Genomic DNA, 22,339 nt, shown 5'->3' with positions numbered 1-22,339 from the left:
GAATTATGGCTACCAATCTTGATCCTCTTTGATCTGAGATTGCAAATGCCTTAACAGACCAGGTGATCGGGAGCAACAGCCGCAGAAGGCCATTGCGTTCACATCCTACATGTGAGCTCCCAAAGGCACCTGGTGGGCCACTGCGAGTAGCAGAGAGCTGGACTAGATGGACTTTGGTCTGATCCAGCTGGCTTGTTCTTATGTTCTTATGTTCTTACTGGATACTAACGTACGGAAATTTTCATTCACTACAGGATTCAATTTTTCTATCACCTTAGATTTGAGAGAAAATGTAATAAAAATATTGTATCAGTGGTAACTCTCACCAACTAGAATTGCTAAAAACTATAAAGTTACTAACAATCATTTTTGATTCTATGATGCACCTTGGGAAGATTTCTCCACATCTAATGTTACAGCTAGAAAATTTTGGAAAATAGTGATAATTATAATGTGATAATAATAATAATAATTTATTAAATTTAGTATATCGCCTACCCCCAGAGGTCTCTGGGTGATGTACAATTGAACCGAACAAACAATACAAAGGAAACCAATATATAACATAATTCAAATGATAATTGATACATTAAAATCTAGTAGTGATTATGATGCTCTCAGCTCTCCTGGACTCTTTCGATTGAACTATATATTTTCTGTCCCAAAGACATTTAAAACATTTTCCCACTATGTTATAATTGCCACAAGGTCAGTTTGCCTAAATTTTGGAAACCAAAAAGAATACATAAAGATTTTGCATAAAATTAAGGAATTCTTTTTATGTATAAATTTATCAACATTACAAAAAAAGAAAGGCTTTTTCCCCACGGGTGGAATATGGTGGCATGGGGATGGCAAAAACACGGTCCCCAGGCCACCATTCGCACAGGGGGCGCAGCTGCATCGCAACTGCGCCGCCCTTGCGCCGCCCTCGCGCCGCGAAGCCGGCGTTTCCCCAGTGCGCTTAGAAACGTACTTGTTGGGGAAACGCCGCCTTGAAGCCACTGCCGAGCGAACGGCAGCGGCTTCAAGACGCCTCCCCCCCCACTCCCTCCTGGCACTTACCTTGTCCCTGGGCCTCCGGCGCGTCGCCGAGGCCTGGGGACACGCCCCCTGCCCTGCGCCACTGGAGCAGGCGCGCAGGGCCGGGGGCGTGTCCCCAGGCCTCGGCGGCGTGCTGAAAGGCAAAAAGACTATACGCCGGGTTGGCCGGGCGCCAGCGTTCCGTGGTGCCGGCGTCCCGGCTCTTTTCAGGACCGTCCATGCGGATGGTCCCAGCGTCGTCGGCCTAGCCGCTTCCGCCTCCGTGCGGAAACGGCCAAAGAGTTCACAAGTACTGAACTTATCTGCATACACACATTAAGTTGTATGGAATGGCCAGTGTCATTGTTTGGTTACCTTCTGTCATAAATTAGATTTAATGATTTTAAATGGAACAACACCATCTGATCACAATGGTGAATATGCTTGGGCCTCAATCAAAGGTAATATTTCTTTCTTTCTAAGTTGCGGGGTTTTTTTCCTGAGCGTCTGGAACTGTTAGGTTTTGTGTCATAATATTTATAAATTCTAATTTTAAAAATCTGTTAATTGAGAATTAAATCACATCATTGACAAAGGGAAATATTCATTTTCCCCAGTGTATAAGAGCTCTTTATGTGCTGTTTTTTCTATATATTTTCATTGAATAACAAGCATAAGTTTGTGAGATCATTTGTTTTTCACACACATCTCCAATGTTCAATATGAATTGGAAAACATGAGCTCATGGAGGATTGCCTGAGCATATTTCACCACTCACACATCTTTGAAATGCAGGGTTTTTTATCTTTTATCCCTTCCAAAATATTTTGTTACCCAATTTCCATAACGCTCCCTTCACCTCTTTGTTCCTCAGACTATATATGATAGGGTTCAGTAGTGGTGTAAGAACACAGTAGAATAGAGTGAACCACTTGTCTTTATCCAAAGAGTAACTGGACTTGGGCCGTGTGTACATAAAGACAGCTGTGCCATAGTACATTGATACTACAGTGAGGTGAGATGAACATGTGGAGAAAGCCTTGCTCCTGCTTTTGGCTGAGCTCATCTTCAGAATGGTAGTGATGATATGAATGTACGACACAAGAACAAGAATGAAGGGCAGCATCAGCACCACACCAGCAACTGCAATGACTTGGACTTCATTCCAAAAAGTGTCCCCACAAACAAGCATAAGTAAAGGCTGAATATCACAGAAGAAATGGTTAATGGTGTTGGGTCCACAAAAGGGGAGAGAGAAGATAACAGTTGTGTGTCCTGCTGCCACCAAGAAGCCAACACACCAACAGGCAGCGGAGAACTGGAGGCAAATCCTCTTGTTCATGATGATTGCGTATCTTAGTGGGATGCAGATGGCCACATAGCGATCATATGACATGACAGTGAGAAGAAGGCACTCTGAGACACCAAGCAGCAAAAAGAAATAGAGCTGTGTCGCACACCCAACAAAAGAGATTTTGGTTTCTTCCAAGCACAGATTCACCAACATGTTGGGTATTGTGACTGAAGTGAAACATAATTCTAAGAAAGACAAGTTCCTTAAGAAGAAATACATGGGAATCTTTAAAGCACCATCAGTGGTAATGATTACAATAATGATGATGTTGCCAAGTACAGTAAGGAGGTACAGGCAAGAAAATACCACAAAGAGTAAAAGCTTCAACTCTGGGAGTATTAAAAACCCCAATACAATGAATTCAGTCACAGATGTTTCATTTTCCATGGCCTAGTTTCACCAATCCCTCCTAGGAAATCAAAAGAGAAACGGTTAATATTTCAGCATACATGTAGTCATTTATCAAGTCAACTGTCCATAGTTTGATTGATTTTTTGACACCCATAATCAGTAACAGAGGCTATCATTTATGAAAGCTATCTAACATTAGGATGAAAAAAGTCATGGGATGGAGCTAAGGCTTGTTCACTGGTGGAAGATACCTTGTGCTGGATGAAGAGCAGTGGACTCTAATCTGGAGAACTGGGTTTGATTTCCTGATCCTCCACTTGAGCAATGGACTCTAATCTGGTGAACCAGCTTTGTTTCCCCACTTCTCCACATGAAACCTGCCGGGTGACCTTGGACTAGTATACAAGATGAGCCAGAAACAGTATGGAAACTGCAAAAAAATCTCTGTCTGAGGCCGTTTCCACACGGGCATTTAATGGCGGACCTAGAGGCCGGCAAGCGCTGTCTCCCAGGCAGCCATTACTGAGAAGGCAGCAGCTGCATGGTAACAGCTCTAAGCCCTCACGCCGATCGCTAGCATAGCCGTGAAGCCCGCGTTTCCCCAGAGTGCTTTCGGAAGTGCCTCTTGTTGGGGAAGCGCCGGCCTCAAACGCTGCCCGAGTGAGCGGCGGTGGCTTTGAGATACCTCCCCACACTCCCTGCGCCCCGCGCCACCCGCTTGTCCCTGGGCCTCCGGCACGCGTCGCCGAGGGCCTGACACTACGCCCTGCCCTCGCGCCCGCTGGAGGCAGGTCGCGCCAGGGAACCAGAAGCGTGAATCCCGAAGAAAACCTCGGCTGACCTTGCGCCGGAGGCAGATTTATCATGCCGGGTCAGCCGGGCGCTGGCGCTCTGTGGCGCCGACTGCCCGGCTCTTTCTAGGATCGTCCGTGCAGATGGTCCTAGCGTCGTCGGGTCGGTGTCAAGTACGCCGACCCGGCCGCTTCCGCATTCGTGTGGAAACGGGCTGAGTCAGACAGAGATATTCTTTTTGCAGTGACTTTGGACTAGTCACAGTTCTCTTTGAACTCTCTCAGCCCTCCCCCCACTTCACAAGGTGTCTGTTGTGGGAAGGAAAGGAAAGTTCATTGTAAGCCACTTTGAGACTCCTAAATGGTAAAGAAAAGTAGGGGTATAAAAGCCAGCTCCTCCTCCTCTTTCATTTGAAAAAAAAATAATCTGCAACCAAAGGGTTGTATTCAGATTGCTTTATCCACAAAATCTTGCCCCACTTTTCTTCTTAATACGGTTCCCATCTTAAATGGTGTTTGTCTATTTAGGTCCCATGATTTTCATCAAAGCCTTTTTGAAGGGGACCTCTATTCTCTTTATGATCAGCACAAAAGATGGATATCTAGATATGGTAGATTTTGCCAAAACAAATGCCATCCATTCTTTAGGTTCATGGATTTTAAAGATGTGCTTTTAACTTTCAGGGGGTGGTGATGGAAAAACACTAAAGGTTAACAAGCTGTGATGTCAGATATCAAAAGCTAAGCAGAGTTAGCCCTGGTTATTAATTTATTAAACCACCTCTGAATTTCTCTTGCATTTAAAAACCTATGGGGGTAGTGATAAGTTGTCTGTAACTTGATGGCACTTTCCACCATTGGCTGACCAGACACCACTAGTCTAGAGCTAGCTTTTAGGCTTTACCATGTGTTTCTTGCAACATTTATCATACTAGGCAGGATCTAAACAACTTTTCTGCAGATAAAAGGGCAAAAACAGTATCCTGTGTCCATTCAGAAAATGCTGTTGTGACTCATGGGACCTATATGGACAAAAGCTGAAACTGAAGTATCAATAGAGAGAAAAATTGAGGGACAGTGATCAAAGACCTTGCTCCATTCCACCAAAAGAAAATAATCATATCAGTAATTATTAAGAACTACACTGACTGAGTTGTATCCAGCAAATTTATGCACCCCATCTCATCCCTTTTTCCTCCTCATGACAACCTCCACCCAGATAGTTTTGAATGTTTTTTCTTATAATTTCGCTGTACTTTTTCAAACCACCTTTGAAACAGATTGAGAAAACATGGAGAAACAAGGCAGAAAACAAGAAAGGGCAACAAGTGGAGAAAACACGCAGGTGGGAAAGCTCAGAGGAAAAAACCCTGCTTCAGTTCAGCACCTAAATCTTGCGGACAGCTCCACAGACCTTTGCTGATTCTTTTCACAAACAAATAACTTCTCAATAGATTGGATACTACCAGTTCTTCCATGAGTGACCAATGGAGGAGAGGCCTTTTTTGACTACTGTAAAAGTTATGAAGGAATTGTGCAAGTTATAGAGACAAAAAGCACACGGGATGAGGACTGTAGTGAGGTGGAGAACTGAGCAACATCAAGCAAGAAAGCCAATATGGTCCAACCAAATATGTACCAAATGTAAAAACCATGCTCTACATTTCTGCCAGCTCATTCCTCTGAAATAATGGGTTTGTTCATTTTTTTCACTCAAACTCACCCACTTCCCCTACTTAATGAATCCCCCAACTGTCTTGACTTTTGTCTAGGCAGGTCTCATGATCCATAACATAGGCTTTTCAAGGGGATATTCATCATCTTTGTGTCACCATCAGACAAGCTAGTTGAATCCAATCCCGGTTAGAAAACTGTAAATTCTAAGTCATAGTTATGGTCAAGCATGAATATTCCCAAATATTAGTGTCTGAGAGAGGGATTATTTTAATTCCCCTTTATCCAGATTATCCCAGAGATTCAACAATCCATTTCTTTTCTTCTAAGGAAACTGAAATCTGAAATCAGTTTCGTAACAATTTCATTTTGACCAAAAGATGAAGAGAGAAGGGAGGTTCTATAAGATTTCAGAATTTCATTCAGCACATGCTCAGAGGCAGTTAATTTCCTCCTAACCTCCTGCCAGAGCACCCTGAAGTATATAAGAACAACCACAAAAATGCCCTATAAGGCTGAAGTAATGATAAAGTGAATGAAGATGTAACAGAAAACTGAGAAGAGAAATCAAGGAGAAATGAAAGAGAAATTATTCTTTTGAGAAGAAGAGAGAATAAGGAAATCAATGGCTGTATCCAAAACAAGATAATTTTGGAGAACAAAAATTCACTCCCCATAACAACATCACACATTGTATTTTAGAATGTAATGAAGGCAAATGCAGTTCAAACACTTCAAATTAAGTATGCAAATTACTTAGACAGTGATTCAGAAATGTTTACCTTTGCTGTGAATTCTTCTATCATTTGAGGAAAGCAAAAACCTATGGCAACAGTACTACACTCATATGACTGAAATAGGAAATTTCCATGAAAAAAATATACTGGACAGATATTTTTAATTAAAGTGATGCTCTTTTTTTTGCAAATAGAGCCCCAGAGCCAAAGTTTTAAATGGAATGTCTTTTAAAATATTCACTTTGTACTCATAAAACTTGTAGTAAATTATTTACAGAGAAAAACACTACATAGCTTTGACATTTTAGAAGGCTAGTACACCCAGGAATTCAACTGCGTGAGTGTTCATGTCAGTGGGAAGAGAAGGATTTAGAGACATTGTCTCTGTCTTTTATTGCCTAGATTTGTCAGCAGAGCTGAAACCGCCCATCTTTAGCACCTCAGGGGACTTCACCTTTGTTATGAGACAACCTTCACAATTGAAGTGTAAAGATTCCAAAAGGGAAGTGGTAGCTATGGCTATACAAACATTCCACACATGTGAACATAAAAAATACTGTATTTATCATGACATCAAACACTGGCATTTGAACTTTACAATCTATAGCAAAACAAAAAAAACCAAGATGGTTCTGGTGGGTTTTCTGGGCTTTGTGGCCGTGGTCTGGTGGATCTTGTCCCTAACGTTTCACCTGCATCTGTGGCTGGCATATTCAGAGGTGTATCACAGAGAAAAGTCTGTTTCACACTGGCCCTTTCCGCACGGGCCACGTCCCCAGGGAGCGGTTCGCACAGGCAGTGCTGCTAAAATGCAGCAGTGCCAACCTGGCTCCCCTCCACCACCCCTAGGGTGGCATTAGGCCACCTCCAAAAACCTCCCTTCTGGAGGGGGTTTTTTGGAAAACAGCGCGTTCCCGCCAGCGTGATGCGAACGGCACCGCCGGGAACATGCTGTTTTCCCTGTCCCTCTTCCACTCACCTCATTGCCTTCGTCGCTCTACTGGACTGCTGAGACCCTCCCTCGCTGTCCTCCAACCCCTGGAGGTCGGAGGGCAGCGTGTGCGGGTCTTAGGAGTCCAGCAGGGCGACGAAGGCGACGAGGTGAGTGGGGGGGGGACAGGGAAGAGGCAGCTCCATGCAGAGCCACCTCTCCTGTGCCAGCCTCTGCGGGGGCCACTCGCACCCTCCCGTGTGAACGGCCCCCACCACTTCACCAGCAGAATTCCTGCCGGTGCAGGGGCGCCCTTTCCGCAGTGTGGAAAGGGCCACTGTGTCTAAATGAGAAGGGAAAATTTAGTGTGGTATATGGTCCATGTGGGGAACCAATCATTAAGTGTTTGGGTGGAAATTGCTATGCAAAGGTGTGGTGGAGTGCATTGTATTGCGGGTGGGGTTATCAGTCCATTTTTTAAGTACTAGGAGCCACACGTTGCTAATTTTAAGGTCTCTTCTTTCTTATTTAAGTTGTCTTCTTGTTTGTGAATTTCAATGGCCTCCCTGTGCAGTCTGACATAGTAAGCTTCTGAATTGTTCAGAATTTCAGTGTTCTCAAATAAAATGTTATGTCCAGTTTTGTTTAACACATGTTCTGCAACTGCAGATTTTTCAGGATGGTGAAGCCGACAGTGTCTTTCGTGTTCCTTAATAGGGGTCTGAATGCTGCGTTTTGTGGTTCCTATGTAGACCTTTCCACAGCTGCAGGGTATGTAATATACTCTTGCAGAAGTGAGGGGGGTCTCTCTTGTCCTTTGCTGAGCGTAGCATCGATGTATTTTCCTGGTGGGTTTGAAGATGGTTTGTAGGTAATGCTTTTTCATCTTCAAACCCATATCATGTAGATTAACAAGGTGTAGATTAAGTCCATTGAGCCCAGTGGGGGCTTTCTGGCAGCAGGGAGGTTTGTTTTGTTCTCTGCCTCTCTGTGCTGCTGAAAAGACCTCATGGAGGCAGCTGGGTGGAGTGGCCACAATGCTGTATCTTGCTACCGAGGGCACTAGAGAGGGCTGTAAATAAAATTAAACTGCATTCCATTGTACTCATGGCTAGACATTGCCTCATTTCATGTGCACTGAGATGCCAACCTGGATCCAACAGGAAAGTCTTGGAAGGAACACTATGTTGCTTCTATGATGGTTTTCCATATCCAGAAGGGGCAATTTCAAACCAAATTGATAATTAGGGGTAAAAGTAGAGTTTATTGCAAATGGTCAAAGGGTGTTATGACCTTTGCCTAGAAAAGGAATACGTGAAAAAAGAATACATGAAATGCAAATGTTAACAAAACAATGGTAAAATTATTACTGTGGATATTGAAATTATCGTTTCTAAAGGGGGGAATATTCATCAGTAGGTTTCCATTTTGAGAACAAATAATATTATTGCATAGTGGATAATATATGAGATCGAATCAGCTTTTATGGTTGTTAAAAAGGGCAGAAGAATTTTCTTTTACTACCCAAAAAATGGATCATGGGTAAGGTTGCTGTTAACTTGTTTCTGATGCCTATGCTGCATAACTACCAAGAGATCTCCACCATCCTCCATCTTCACTCAATGTAGAAACAAGGAGAAATAAGGGGGAAAGTTTAGAATTTAGAATTTAGTGACCTTTGTTAGGCATATTCAACAAAGGGACAAAGTATAGGGGTAGATCCAGTATAGAACAGTGTGAGTAATGTGAACAGAAATGAAGGGAATCTAATCTAAAACCCGCAGTAGAAATTTGGCTACAGTTTCAGTTTTTTCAGCTTCAGGATTGTTGAGCAAAATATATATATTCATTTTTGCATTGGTAGAAAAGTCAGGCCCCTTCCGCAAGGGCCATAATCGGCGCCCTGGGGACGACAAAAACGCCGTCCCCAGGGAGCCATTCGCACAGGCGGCACTGCCAAAACGCAGCAGCGCCAACCTGGCTCCCCATCCCCCAGGGTGGCATCAGGCCGCCTCCAAAAACCTCCCTCCTGGAACAACAGTGCATTCCCCGCGGCGCGGTGCGAACGGCACCGCTGGGAATGCGATGTTTTCCTCGTCCCACTCCCACTCACCTCGTTGCCTCGTTGCTCTACTGGACTGCTGAGACCCTCCCTCACTGTCCTCCGACCCCTGGAGGTCGGAGGGCAGCATGGGTGGGTCTCAGCAGTCCAGTAGAGCGACGAGGCGACGAGGTGAGTGGGAGAGGGATGGGGAAGAGGAGGCTCCATGCGGAGCCGCCTCTCAGCGCCTTGAGAGGCGCACTGAGGGGGGAGCCGCTTCACTTGCGGCTCCTGTCGCTTGAAACAGCAGCCCCCACCCCTCCACCGGCAGAATTCCTGCTGGTGCAGGGGTGCCCTGCTGGCCCGTGCGGAAAGGGCCTTAGAGAACCTGACCAGGATTAAGGCAGAGAAGCTGGGCCTGTTAACTTGTTTCTGATGCCTAGGATGCATAACTACCAAGAGGTGTCCACCTCCACTCAATGCAGATGCAAGGAGAAATAAGGGGGGGAGTGGCATCAAGTCATACCTGGATTGGAACAGGAACCATTTTTCAAATAGTAGAAACTGGCTCTCCCAGCACATATGCTTTGATATTTTTATGCCTAATCAAGGTTTACTGTACTGCTTTGATATTATTTCAGAAAGATTTTCTCACACTATTCTTTGAGCTCCCTGAAAAAATGTGAAAAACTGATTCACATGTCAGTGATGCCTGCATTTGCCCTGCACAAGTGAGCAATGCTATTGCCTCTAAAACTAGAAGGTTCACTACCAAATCTCCTATCAGTAAGTACCTTGCTCCAGTCTTGAAAACTGAAAGTCACGGCTTCTTCTATTGGTCAAGGTATTTCATGTTGCCTTGACATGACCTAATCTAACAAAACGCTGACTGTGGGAGTAGGGAAAAAAAGAGGTCGTTTCCATTTTTGTGTCTTGTAAAATGTCACTCAGAGCATGTCCGTTTACCTACCAAAGAGTATAAAGAAATTTTGTTCCCATCAAGTGTTAAAGCAGAGAAAGTCAAAAGAAAGCAAAGCTTGGGGGGGGGGTGGTGGTGATGATCTCCCCTGTTATTATCGAACTAGGTTATCATTGAGTCTTCTGCATGGACAAGCCCTGGGGGTTTTCAGAAGGAATTTTCAGGATCACCAAACAAGCCATTTGCAGAGCTCCACAAAACCTGACTGATAAACTGTGAAGGGTCTTATAAATGCCGAAACCTGTGCTGAGTCAGTTGTCTTCACATCGATGACTGGGAGAGGCATGTGCAACTCTCCAAGGCTTTTTGCAACAGGACATGTTACATATTGTGAGTGATTGAGTGATCACAATTGTGGGGCATGAACAGAGATTCCCAACGAGAAAATAGATTTTACTGACCCTTTACTTCAAAACAGCTTCCATGCAGAGTTGTTCAGATTAACTGCTGATGTCTGAGCTAGCTCCCTGGCCTTCTCCCAGCCAAGGAGAGAGAAAAAGCTTTCGCTACAGGACAGTTATTTTGACCAACAATGTGTTCTCACCTGAACATTACAGTAAATGAGTCCTATATAAGAGAACTGCTAACAAAAAAACTGTACACAAGTTTACAAACATATTAACATATAAATAACGGGAAGCTTCCTGTTAGGAGAACTTCCCCAGTAGTCTTTGTTGCTTGAGATTAACACTGGAAGGGGAAAGCCAGTCCCTTTCCTCAAGCATCACAGGGGTTGGTTTGTAATTTTGTTTCTGTTGTCAGTGCCTCTGGCTTCAAGTGAGCAGTCTGTGCAAAACAGACACCTCCCCTTGCCCTCCAGGAAGGTGCCTGTGGGGCTAAGATGCTGCTGCTGCTGCTTTTTCTTCTGTTTCTCCCTCAAGCCGTCAGCAAGAGTTTGAAGGGACTTTGTAGGGCAACCACTCACCGATATAAAGATGATTATTTAAAGCCAGGAAATCATGTTATTGGTGCCATTTCCTCTCTGCGCATGGCTGTCAGTCCACAAGAGGAGTTCAAGTCTTTGCCCCAGAGTTTCAATAAATATATAAACCAGTACGTGAGTACGCAGCTGAAATAAACTACAGACATCCAGATCTGAAGGATCTTTGCCACAGCATGAATATCTTAGTGTACGTGCTAGCATTAACTGTAGTCCAACCTTTTCCCACAACAGTCAAATCCTCAGGGAAAGTGCAGTTTCATCTCTGAATATTACTGTCTGACAAAAAGATACGTTCAATTCTTTGCCTCAGAGTTTATACACACACAAACGCACACACATGCCAATAAATGTGTATGCAGCTTGAATAAAGTACATGGGTCCAGATTTTAAGTTTCTTAGCGATAGCATGAATATCTCAGTGTACATGCTGACAGTATTAGCTCTAGTCTGAGCTTTGTCCACAACAATCAAAGTTCAAACAACCCCATATGGGGTATGGAGGAATTGGAGACTGTTCCCACTGCAAAAGAATCAATTGGTTCACAACCTGCACAATGTACAGCTTGACTCATGTTTAGAAAATTAGGTTGGATCCTGATAGTTTTATTTAATTAATCTTGTTCCATGTTCCAATTTATTTTTTGTCAGTGCAGATCACAGGAGTCTCAGTACAGCCTTTTGGGGTGGTCAAATGGGGTCTTTCGTTTCTTCTTTATCAACAGAAAAACTGGATGATCTTCAATAATGTTTCTTTTACTAATTCAGAGTTTTGGAAATAGGGAAGGGAGATTGAAAAAGTCTGCCAATTCAAAATGACAAATGAATTCTTTACTTCCATTTTAGGTTTGTGAGGAAGAATTATCAGCATGTCTTCACCTTCATTTTTACTGTTGATGAAATCAACAAGGATCCAGATCTCTTACCCAACGTCACACTGGGCTTCCGCCTCTATGACAGCCTCTTACCAGGAAGATCAGATTATGATATCACTCTGTCCTTGCTGTCCTCACCAAAAGTAAATGTCCCTAACTTCAATTGTGCAAAGCAATACAAGATGTCATCAGTTGTTGGAGGACTTAGCTCTGAAGCTTCCATCCAGATGGCTACCATCTTTGACCTCTACAAGATCCCTCAGGTAGGGATGTACAGTGTACAATGACCCAACACAAAATGACCTTTGATTCTTGATCCATCATACTTGAGCCCAAATAGCCTATGTAAGTCTACATTTTGTCATGTTATTCCATGCCAACAGTGAAGTAGTAGATGAATTCACACATCTTAGCATTATCCAACTTAAGGCTGGAGAATGGCTTCAAACATTGCTCAGTGGACAAATAGGATAACTTTTGGGTTGGGATAATAATAGGAATGCCTCCGATCTTGAATTCTGGCCTTTGGGGCTGATGTCTTGGTTAACTGCCAGTGGTTTCCTTTCATATCTGTTGTTTAATTGTGTGGTAAAGACTCCATACAATGGGGCAGTAACTGCAGTAACAGACCTTAAAATCTTTGAATGTTGTTATGACTGGTCACAACTACTGTGCAGTCAAACTTTCCAACCTATATTAGTGGAATAATATTGACCGTTGCACTGTTATTACAAAGTTAATTCATGGCCCTTTCCACAGAAAACCCTAAAAGAATGTTTTCAATCCCCCTTCATCATGATTTATGTCTGCACTCATCTCCTTGAAACAAACACTGGCCGGTATTTTGTAATTTTTGTCCCTTTTGAGTACGTTGTTGATTCCTGCCTACTATGCTTCACTGCTTCGTGCTGTGATTCTCTTCACTTTCTGTGCTGAGTCCATCAAAAAGTAGTGCCCCCACCCCCCAAAATAGCAAGCAAACAGCAGAAAGGCTACAAAAAAGGAGCAGGGGAACAGAGACAGAGCTCAGAAAATGGCATTGAAGTGGAAGTCTGGAGTTCGCATAGTGGCTTGGAAAACATTTTAAAAAACTATTACTTCAACTGAAATCATTTTCAAAACGTTTCAGCCTCAAGGATCATTTTAAAAGGGGATTCATTTGAAAAAATTTAAAGCTGGAAATAAAACATTGGAGGGTAAAACAAGGCTGGACTCCATGGAGAACACAGAAAATGGGAGCATTCCAATCAAGGTCCCTTGATAATCTCAGAGTTCCGTAGCCAGTCCCCTCCCAGTGAATGCTACTTTTCTGTTTAGCAACAGTGTTCCTGTAGTAGTTCTAACATAAGCAGCAGTGATTATTTTACGGTCACTCTTAAGAGTAGTAGTACCAGTAGTAGCAGGAACAGTGGTAATAGTATTAGCAAATCATTCTGGGGTGCTGTGTGGTTCCCGGGCTGTATGGCCGTGTTCTAGCAGCATTCTCTCCTGACGTTTCGTCCGCATCTGTGGCTGGCATCTTCAGAGGATCTGAAGATCCTCTGAATTTTAGGAATTCAGGAATTTTAGGAATTTTAGGAATTCAGGAATTTTAGGAATTTTCGGAAGATCCTCTGAATTTTAGGATGCCAGCCACAGATGCACGTGAAACGTCAGAGAGAATGCTGCTAGAACATGGCCATACAGCCCAGAAACCACATAGCACCCCAGTGATTCCAGCCATGAAAGCCTTCAACAATACATTAAAACCATTCTGATGTTAGGAGTTCTTAGTAATTTTTTTTTCATTAATGCTTCCAGAGTGCCCTGCCTAAAGATACTGCATGTTTTTGACATGTGTGAAGTCAGAGAATTGGAGACTTATTTTCAGAAGGCATAATTTTAGGGAGACCATTGTCAGGTGGTAAAAAAATATCTCTTATTTTTCTACAGCTCCCTTATGCTCACCCCTCACTGAGTAATAAAATTCAGTTCCCCTTTTTTTACCAAATGGTTCCAAACGAAGCTGCTCAGTTAGAAGGAATAGTGGAATTGATAGGATATTTCAAATGGACATGGATTGGCCTCGTTGTTTCAGACAATGACAACGGAGAACTGTTTGCTCAAACTATTGCCCTCTCACTCAGTAGGCCGGGAATCTGTGTTGCCTTCACAGAGAAGGCCCCAAAACTCTTGCATGATTCCAATAATGCAGATGGACTCAACATACGTGTTATGGGAAATATTTTAGGGACATTGTATGCTACAAAAGCCAATGTGATTATTGCATATGGAGACACTTACTCCATGCATAGTTTACAAATACTTGTGAACACATATGAAGATATAACAAGGCGACATATGCAGAGGAAGGTTTGGATCACGACAGCCCAGTGGGACTTATCTTCAAGGATTGTTCGAACAGACTGGAATGCCAGGTTCTTCCATGGCTCCTTGTCTATAGCAGACCACAGAAATGATGTACCAGGATTTCAGAGCTTCCTCCAGGGGTTTAAGTTTTACCAACACCCAACCTTTTTAATACAACAGTTCTGGGATACTGTATTTCCCTGTGGAAGATCAAGGAAATGCACAGGAGAGGAAAAGCTGGAGAGTCTTCAAGGGGATGAATTTGAAATGCACATGTCTGGTCAGAGCTACAGCATCTACAATGCAGTCTATGCCTTTGCACATGCTTTAAATGCTTCTTACACATTCAGACACCAAATGATGAGGAAAAACCCAATTTTGGACCATCACTCAAAGCAGCTCTGGGAGGTAATGTTTGACTTCTAATGTTTTTTTCCTTCTCATTAATGGGCCAATGAGACAGATCACAGCAGTGTAAACAAAAATAAAAAATGTACTGAATCTTTGGTATCTCTTTTCTCTCTCAGTTATGCACACACTATTGCCTTTAATCATTTCCCCTAGTATTTTTTAATGTTCGTTTTTGTAAATCACTGTGGGTTTTCAGAAAAATAAAATATGTAGTACAAAATATGTTGAGATGAGCATTTAGTCAAAGTCGGAAATGAAGTTCATGAAGGATGCTTTTATGGCAGCATGGGAATTCAAAAGTGGGTCTCACAAATACTAGCTTGGCACAGTATCCAGTACACCATGCTCGCTCAGCCTTGCTAATCTATCAATACAAGAGTCAGTGTATTTCAAGCTCTTGGAATTCTGTGTCATCCAGCATGGTGTACTGTAGTGGTTAAAAGCATGTGGATTTTAATTGGGAGAATCTGGTTTGATTCCCCACTCTTCCACCTGAGTGGCAGAGGCTTACCTGGTGAACCAGATGCACTCCTACATGACTGCTGGGTGCCATTGGGGTAGGTACAGTTCTTCATAACTCTTTCAGCCCCACCTACCTCACAAGGTGTCTGTTATGGGGAGAGGAAGGGAAAGGAGCTTGTAAGCCACCTTGAGTTTCCTTACAGGAGAGAAAGGTGGGGTATAAATCCAAACTCCTTGTCGTCGTCGTCGTCGTCGTCGTCGTCGTCGTCTTCTTCTTCTTCTTCTTCTTCTTCTTCTTCTTCTTCTTCTTCTTCTTCTTCTTCTTCTTCTTCTTCTTCTTCTTCTTCTTCTTCTTCTTCTTCTTCTTCTTCTTCTTCTTCTTCTTCTTCTTCTTCTTCTTCTGGAATGACACTGGGTTCATAGGACTCCATACTTCACCATAACTACTATTATTGTTGCAATAAGCAACTTTTCTCCCAGGAAGACCCCATAGTGGGAAATTACCTACACCACCTTTTTTGTTTATGTAAGTCTGAGCTGCTGAAGGAAGCCATTCCCAGGCCAAAATTTTGGGAGCTAATTGAAGTAATCTCTGTCCCAAGCTATGCCCTCAGAAAGCCCCCCTCCATGGCGGCATGGGCATTTGTTGTGGTGGCCACCGCAAAAGTCAGTTCACAGATTCGGGTACTGCAATGGGCAGATGTCCCAGCACTTAGCACTTAGGGCTTAGTGCCAGCATCTGTGCCAGTCTGCTGGTGGCACAGGCATCAGCACAACTCTTCTGCTACTTCCAATGAAGTTTCTGCCACCCCTCTTTGGATCGCACAGTAAATTTGACCTAATGAATTTTTGTGATTATACTTCCAATTCAATCTTTTAAATATGTGCTGTTGCATGACAATCCTTACATGCTTGCAACTCTTTGACCTGTTTTGTAGCTTCTGAAGTTTTGCCTTCCCATTTAGCTCCATCCATTTTTGCAAAAACTGTGTTTCAACAACAGTGTTGGGGAGGAGGTATATTTCAATGAACAACAGGAATGGCCAATTGGATATGACATCGTAAACTGGGTTAATTTCCCCAATAAGTCCTTCATCCCTGTAAGAGTTGGAATGGTGAATCCCAGGACTTCATCTGACCAAAGATTTACCATCAAGAGTGATGCTATCATATGGCCTAAAAGATTTAACCAGGTGAGCCCCCTGTATTTTAGCATCTTTGGACTTACTGTTCCCCCTCCCCATAATAATAATAATTATTATTATTCTCATTGCAATTAGTGCTTCCATCATCATCATCATCATCATCATCATCATCATCATCATCATCATCATCATCATCATCATCATCATCATCATCATCATCATCATCATTACTATTACAGTTATTATTATTATTTAAAGATAAGAGACCCATGGCACAGGATGGTAAGCTGCAGTACTGCAGTTGAAGCTCTGCTCATGACCTGTGTTTGATCCACATGGAAAGTGGATTCAGGTACTCAGCTCAAGGTTGACTCAGCCTTCCAAGGTCAGTGAACTGAGTACCCGGATTGCTGGGAGTAAAACAAAGATGACTGGGGAAGGCAATGGCAAACCACCCTATAATCAAAGTCTGCTTAATATATGTTGCAATGTGACATCACCCCATGGGTCAATAGTGACTCAGACCTTGCACAGAGGACTATCTTCATCCTTACCTATTAAAGATGGCTTCAGTATTTCTCTTGGGAACTGGGGCCCATTGGAAGGTATTAGGGTCAAGGAGATCCAGCAGTACTAAACTGCATAATAAACACAAAAGCAAACTACTTCTTGTGTCAGATTGTGCTGTTATACACTGATCTTATTCTCTGATAACATGCAGCTAACACCCATGAAACACACCCACACTTCTCCATTTCTCATCATAATACAGAATGTATACCAATTATTCGATCAATGCATTGTGTATGTGTGTGTATTATGTGCTGCTAAATTACTTCTGAATTATGGCAACTTTCTAAACTAATGACCATTAAAATGTCCTACTTTTGACCTAGAAAGCTCAGGTTAGCCCAATCTTGTCAGACATCAGAAGCTAAGCAGGGGTGACCCTGACTAAAATTTCGATGGGATCCAATCAAGGGCAACAAGGGTCATGACTTGGAGGCAGGTAATGGCAAGCCACCTCTGAACATCTCCTGCCTTAAAAACCCTACAATGTCACCATATGTCAGCTTTGACTTGATGTCGAAAAAAGCCCTATCAGTAGTATGGATGGCCATTACTAGCCTTTTTTCATCTGAGCTTCCAAGGCAAACAGGGTTGGACATGGGTTGGACTTGGATGGGAGACCACTACAGAAATCCAGGGTTACTATCCAGAGGCAGGTAACAGTGAATCACCTCGGTTTATCTATTGCCTTAAAAACCCTCTTCTCTCTGCTTCATTGAAATATTCAAATCCCCTCACCACATTGAGATGAGTATTTAAGAGGGTATAAGAATATCCTATTCATTACTTTAAATGAAACCATATTTCTTTGCATTATGATTAGACTTTGCCTCTTTCCTTGTGCACTGAGAGATGCTGCCCTGGATACAGCAGAAAAGTTCTCAGGGAAGAAAATTCATCTTGCTGCTATGATTGTTCTCAGTGCCCAGAAGGGACAATTTCAAACCAGACAGGTGTGTGGCTTCCAACTACCTAATAGTTTCATGTTTATAATACTAAATGTTTGTGTTAAGAACATAAGAACATAAGAACTAGCCTGCTGGATCAGACCAGAGTCCATCTAGTCCAGCATTCTGCTACTCGCAGTGGCCCACCAGGTGCCTTTGGGAGCTCACATGCAGGAGGTGAAAGCAATGGCCTTCTGCTGCTGCTGCTGCTCCTGAGCACCTGGTCTGCTAAGGCATTTGCAATCTCACATCAAGGAGGATCAAGGTTGGTAGCCATAGATTGACTTCTCATCCTTACGTGATTGCCTTTGTAACCTTACGTGATTGCCTTTGTAAATCTATCCAAGCCCTTTTTAAAGCCAGTGGCCCACCAGGTGCCTTTGGGAGCTCACATGCAGGAGGTGAAAGCAATGGCCTTCTGCTGCTGCTGCTTAGTGGCCTTTCCAAGCCCTTTTTAAAGCCATCCAGGTTAGTGGCCATCACCACCTCCTGTGGCAGCATATTCCAAACACCAATCACATGTTGCGTGAAGAAGTGTTTCCTTTTATTAGTCCTAATTCTTCCCCCAGCATTTTCAATGAATACCCCCTGGTTCTAGTATTGTGAGAAAGAGAGAAAAATGTCTCTCTGTCAACATTTTCTACCCCATGCATAATTTTATAGACTTCAATCATATCCCCCCTCAGACGTCTCCTCTCCAAATTAAAGAGTCCCAAACGCTGCAGCCTCTCCTCATAAGGAAGGTGCTCCAATCCTTCAATCATCCTTGTTGCCCTTCTCTGCACTTTTTCTATCTCTTCGATATCCTTTTTGAGATGTGGTGACCAGAACTGAACACAGTACTCCAAGTGCGGTCGCACCACGGCTTTATATAAGGGCATGACAATCCTTGCAATTTTATTATCAACTCCTTTCCTAATTATCCCCAGCATAGAGTTTGTTGCATAGAGTTTGTTGTCCAGAAACCCCCATTTGTGTCAAGAAATCCAAAAAATACAGCACCTTATCTAGTGAAACACCAACAATATTAGCCACATGACATATTGAACTAGAAAAACAGAAAAAAGAAGCAGGTATTGGCAGTAAGTTAAATAAACGAAATAATACAATGCAGATTTTATGTGCAGCCTAGAAAAATATGTTAAAAGTGGACTCTAATCTGGAGAACTGGGTTTGATTCCCCACTCTTCCACATGAGTGGTGGACTCTAAACTGACAAACCAGGCTTGTTTCCCAACATGAAGCCTTCTGGGTGACTTTGGACTAGTCACAGTTCTCTTCAAGCTCTCTCAGCCTCATCTACCTCACAAGGGGTCTGTTGTGAAGCTTGTAAGCTGCTTTGAGACTCCTTACAGGACAGACAGGCTGAGTATGAATCCAATGTTGTCTTCTTTTTGTTCCTTTAAAATACTGGAAAAGTAAGGTAGCTTTTTCAGAATAAAGAAACTCAACTGTTGTTTAAGGGCCCTCTTTCTACTTAGGTTCATTAGGCAAATTGAACAGACTTGACATTTGAATTTTGTAGATGGACAGAGAAGCATCATCTTCATCATGTCTATTCGTGCTCTCAGGTAGTAACAACAACAACAACAACAACAACAACAACAACAGACCTTTATTGGGCATAAATATCAAAACAAAATCATAAAATGATAATTATGACAGAACAGCTTAGATTTCCCTTACAAGCAGAGCCTGCAGCAGATATTGGGCTGCAATCCCTAACATCCAAAGATTATTGCTGTTAAGTAATTTAACAATATCAGCTTTAGGGGAGCAGTTATGTATTTACTGTGGCAGAAGGGCTTCCCTAAGCGACTCATATTTTGGTCAATGGAACAGGATATGTTCCAGCGTTTCAATATGAGCAGGACAATGTGGGCATACTCTGTCCGACAAGGGAGCATTCCTATAACAGCCTTATGCCAGGGCTGGACAGTAGACAGTGAATCTGGCTCGGTAAGGACCCAACATTGCCTAGGATAAGTGATATGCAATAGATATGTGGCCATTTTTCCAGCCTAGACTTCAGGCAGTAAATCTGGTCAGTATGTGGTTATGAAGCCCATCATAGTCAGTTATTTTTTCTCACAAGCACTTTCTTTTCCAGTCTCAGTTTCACAGCAAACACAGAATATCTGTCAAGGATGTACTGCTGGCAGGATTTACCTGCTTTTTAAGCTGATGGATCTCCCATTCTTTTTCTTTTCAGATGCATATCAGTGTTTCCTGTGTCCAGACGATGAGCATCCAAATGAGAACCAAAATGGATGCATCCCTAAAGTTAAAACTTTTCTTGCCTACAATGAGCCATTAGGAATCAGTTTGGCTTCTGCTTCTCTCTCCTTTACCCTACTCACCATTGTTGTATTTGGAACCTTTGTGAAATATGAAAACACACCCATTGTCAGAGCCAACAACCGGGATCTTACCTACCTCCTCCTGATTTCCATCTTGCTTTGCTTGCTTTGCATTTTTTTGTTCATGGGACAACCCAACAAGGTGACCTGCCTTCTTCAACAGGCGGCTTTTGGTAGTGCATTTTCTTTTGTAATGTCTTGTGTCTTGGCCAAAACCATCACCGTGGTTCTGGCATTCATGGCCACAAGCCCAGGAAACACAGCAAGGAAATGGCTGGGGAAAAGGCTGGCCAATTACATTATCCTGGTTTGCTCTCTTATTCAAGTTGGCATCTGCACGATCTGGCTCAGTACTTCTCCACCATTCCCAGACCTTGACAAGTTCTCGCAATCTGGACAAATCATAGTGGAGTGCAATGAAGGCTCAGTCACCATGTTTTACATTGTCTTGGGTTACATGGGCTTTCAGGCCAGCGTCAGCTTCTTGGTGGCCTTCCTGGCCAGGAAGCTGCCAGATACTTTCAATGAAGCCAAGTTCATCACCTTCAGCATGTTGGTGTTCTGCAGTGTCTGGATCTCCTTTGTTCCAACCTACCTGAGCACCAAAGGGAAATACATGGTGGCTGTTGAGATCTTTTCTATCTTGGCTTCCAGTGCTGGATTGTTGGGTTGCATATTTGCCCCTAAAATGTATATCATTTTGCTCAGGCCAGACATAAACACCAGAGACCAGTTCTTTAAGAAAAAAAGATAACATAGAATAACTCCGTGGCAATATTCTGTGAGGATACCATTTCTTACTGTGAATTAATGGGTGAAAAAAATTCCAGTTATGATATCCCATATTTGCCTACTCTACCATTTCTATGGAAGCCAATGTATATATCTGAGTACACTGTATACTGAATAAGATATATCATCATGTCATAGCAAGAGCCTTTCTGGATAAAACTCAAAGGTCATGCCACTGTGGTGAATGCCTTGTAACATTTAGATTAGTTTACTGCAGAGCACTGTATGTAGGGCTATCATTAGAGCATCTGGAAGTTATGCTTGGTATAAATTGGGAACCTGCAGGGACTTGCATGTGGCATCTCATTTCTATCCATACAATCTAATGCACCTTTCAGTATTATCTTTGCAAACTGCGGGGCACATTTCCATGGAATTCTCAAAGGCGAAAGCTCTTTCATTGAAACTAACATGTTTGAATTTTCTGATATGATCTCCCTTCTGTATGTTCCAAATTCAGCACCCAAGACGTACAGACATTATACACTTTTGATGACATTCTTCAGCGTTTAAGTATTAATTTCTCTTCTTAAAGAAATTCTAATAGTCCAAAAATAGGAATTCAGTTCCACAGCCAGCATACAAGAGAGCGACATGATTTAATCATGCTATTTCCACACAGACATCCCTGACTTTATAAGCACAGCTGGCAATGAAATGCTGGGTGATGTCATTCTTGGCCTTAGCTCAAAGGAATTAGAATTAATAAGATAATTAATGCATAACACATGGACCAATGGATCAAGAATGGGAGCAAACATGGTGTACTGGTTAAGAGCAGTGGACCATGCGGAACCATGTTCAATTCACCACTCCTCCAGATGAAACCTGATGAGTAAACTTGGGCCAGTCACAGTTCCCTCAAGACTTTCTCAGTCCACATGGAAGTAGGCATTGGCAACCACCTTTGAATGTCGCTTGCCTTCAGAACCTCACGTGATTGCCATAAATCAGCTTTGGTTTGATTTCTACATCATGTAGATTAACCAGGTGTAGATGAAGTCCATGGAGCCCAATGGGGGCTTTCTGGAAGCAGGCAGGTTTGTTTTCTTCTTTGCCTCCCTGTGTGCTGAAAAGCCCTCTTGCAGGTAGTGAGGTTGAGTGGCCACAGTGCTGCATCTTGCCACCGAGGGCTCTGGAGGGGCTGAAAGTAAAATTAAACTGCATTTCATTGAATTCATGGCTAGCCATTGCCCCATTTCAGGTGCACTGGGAGATGCCAACCTGGATCCAACAGGAAAATCTATGAAGGAAAACAATGGCTCATTCCGCACATGCAGAATAATGCACTTTCAAACTGCTTTCAGTGCTCTTTGAAGCTGTGTGGAATGGCAAAATCTACTTGCAAGCAGTTGCGACAGTGGTTTGAAAACGCATTATTTTGTGTGTGCGGAAGGGGCCAATGTTTTTTCTATGACTGTTTTCCATATTCAGAAGGGGCAATTTGAAACCAAGTTGATAAGTAGTGATAACAGTAGAGTGGGCAAAGGTTGTTACGACCTTAGACTAAAAAAGGAATACATGAAATGCAAATGTTAACAGAATAATGGTAATTACTGTGGATATTGAAATTATGGTTTCCAAGGGTTTGTCAGTAGGTTCCCCTT

General features: G+C 42.8%; 1 protein-coding gene and 1 pseudogene across 1 annotated transcript; one reads left to right on the top strand and one right to left on the bottom strand.

The window, feature by feature from the left end:
• Positions 1-1,831: 1,831 nt before the first annotated feature.
• On the bottom strand, positions 1,832-2,764 carry LOC125444203 (olfactory receptor 10C1-like). The gene has a single exon (XM_048516640.1). The coding sequence runs from the start codon at positions 2,762-2,764 to the stop codon at positions 1,832-1,834; it is 933 nt and encodes a 310-aa protein (XP_048372597.1).
• Positions 2,765-11,312: 8,548 nt separating this feature from the next.
• Positions 11,313-20,694, top strand: LOC125444202 (annotated as a pseudogene).
• The last annotated feature ends 1,645 nt before the right edge of the window (positions 20,695-22,339 follow it).

This window comes from Sphaerodactylus townsendi, linkage group LG15 (genome assembly GCF_021028975.2).
Source record: "Sphaerodactylus townsendi isolate TG3544 linkage group LG15, MPM_Stown_v2.3, whole genome shotgun sequence".
Taxonomy (NCBI): Eukaryota; Metazoa; Chordata; class Lepidosauria; order Squamata; family Sphaerodactylidae; genus Sphaerodactylus; species Sphaerodactylus townsendi.
The sequence above is the reverse complement of the archived record's forward strand: the minus strand, read 5'-3'. Positions and strand labels throughout refer to the sequence as shown.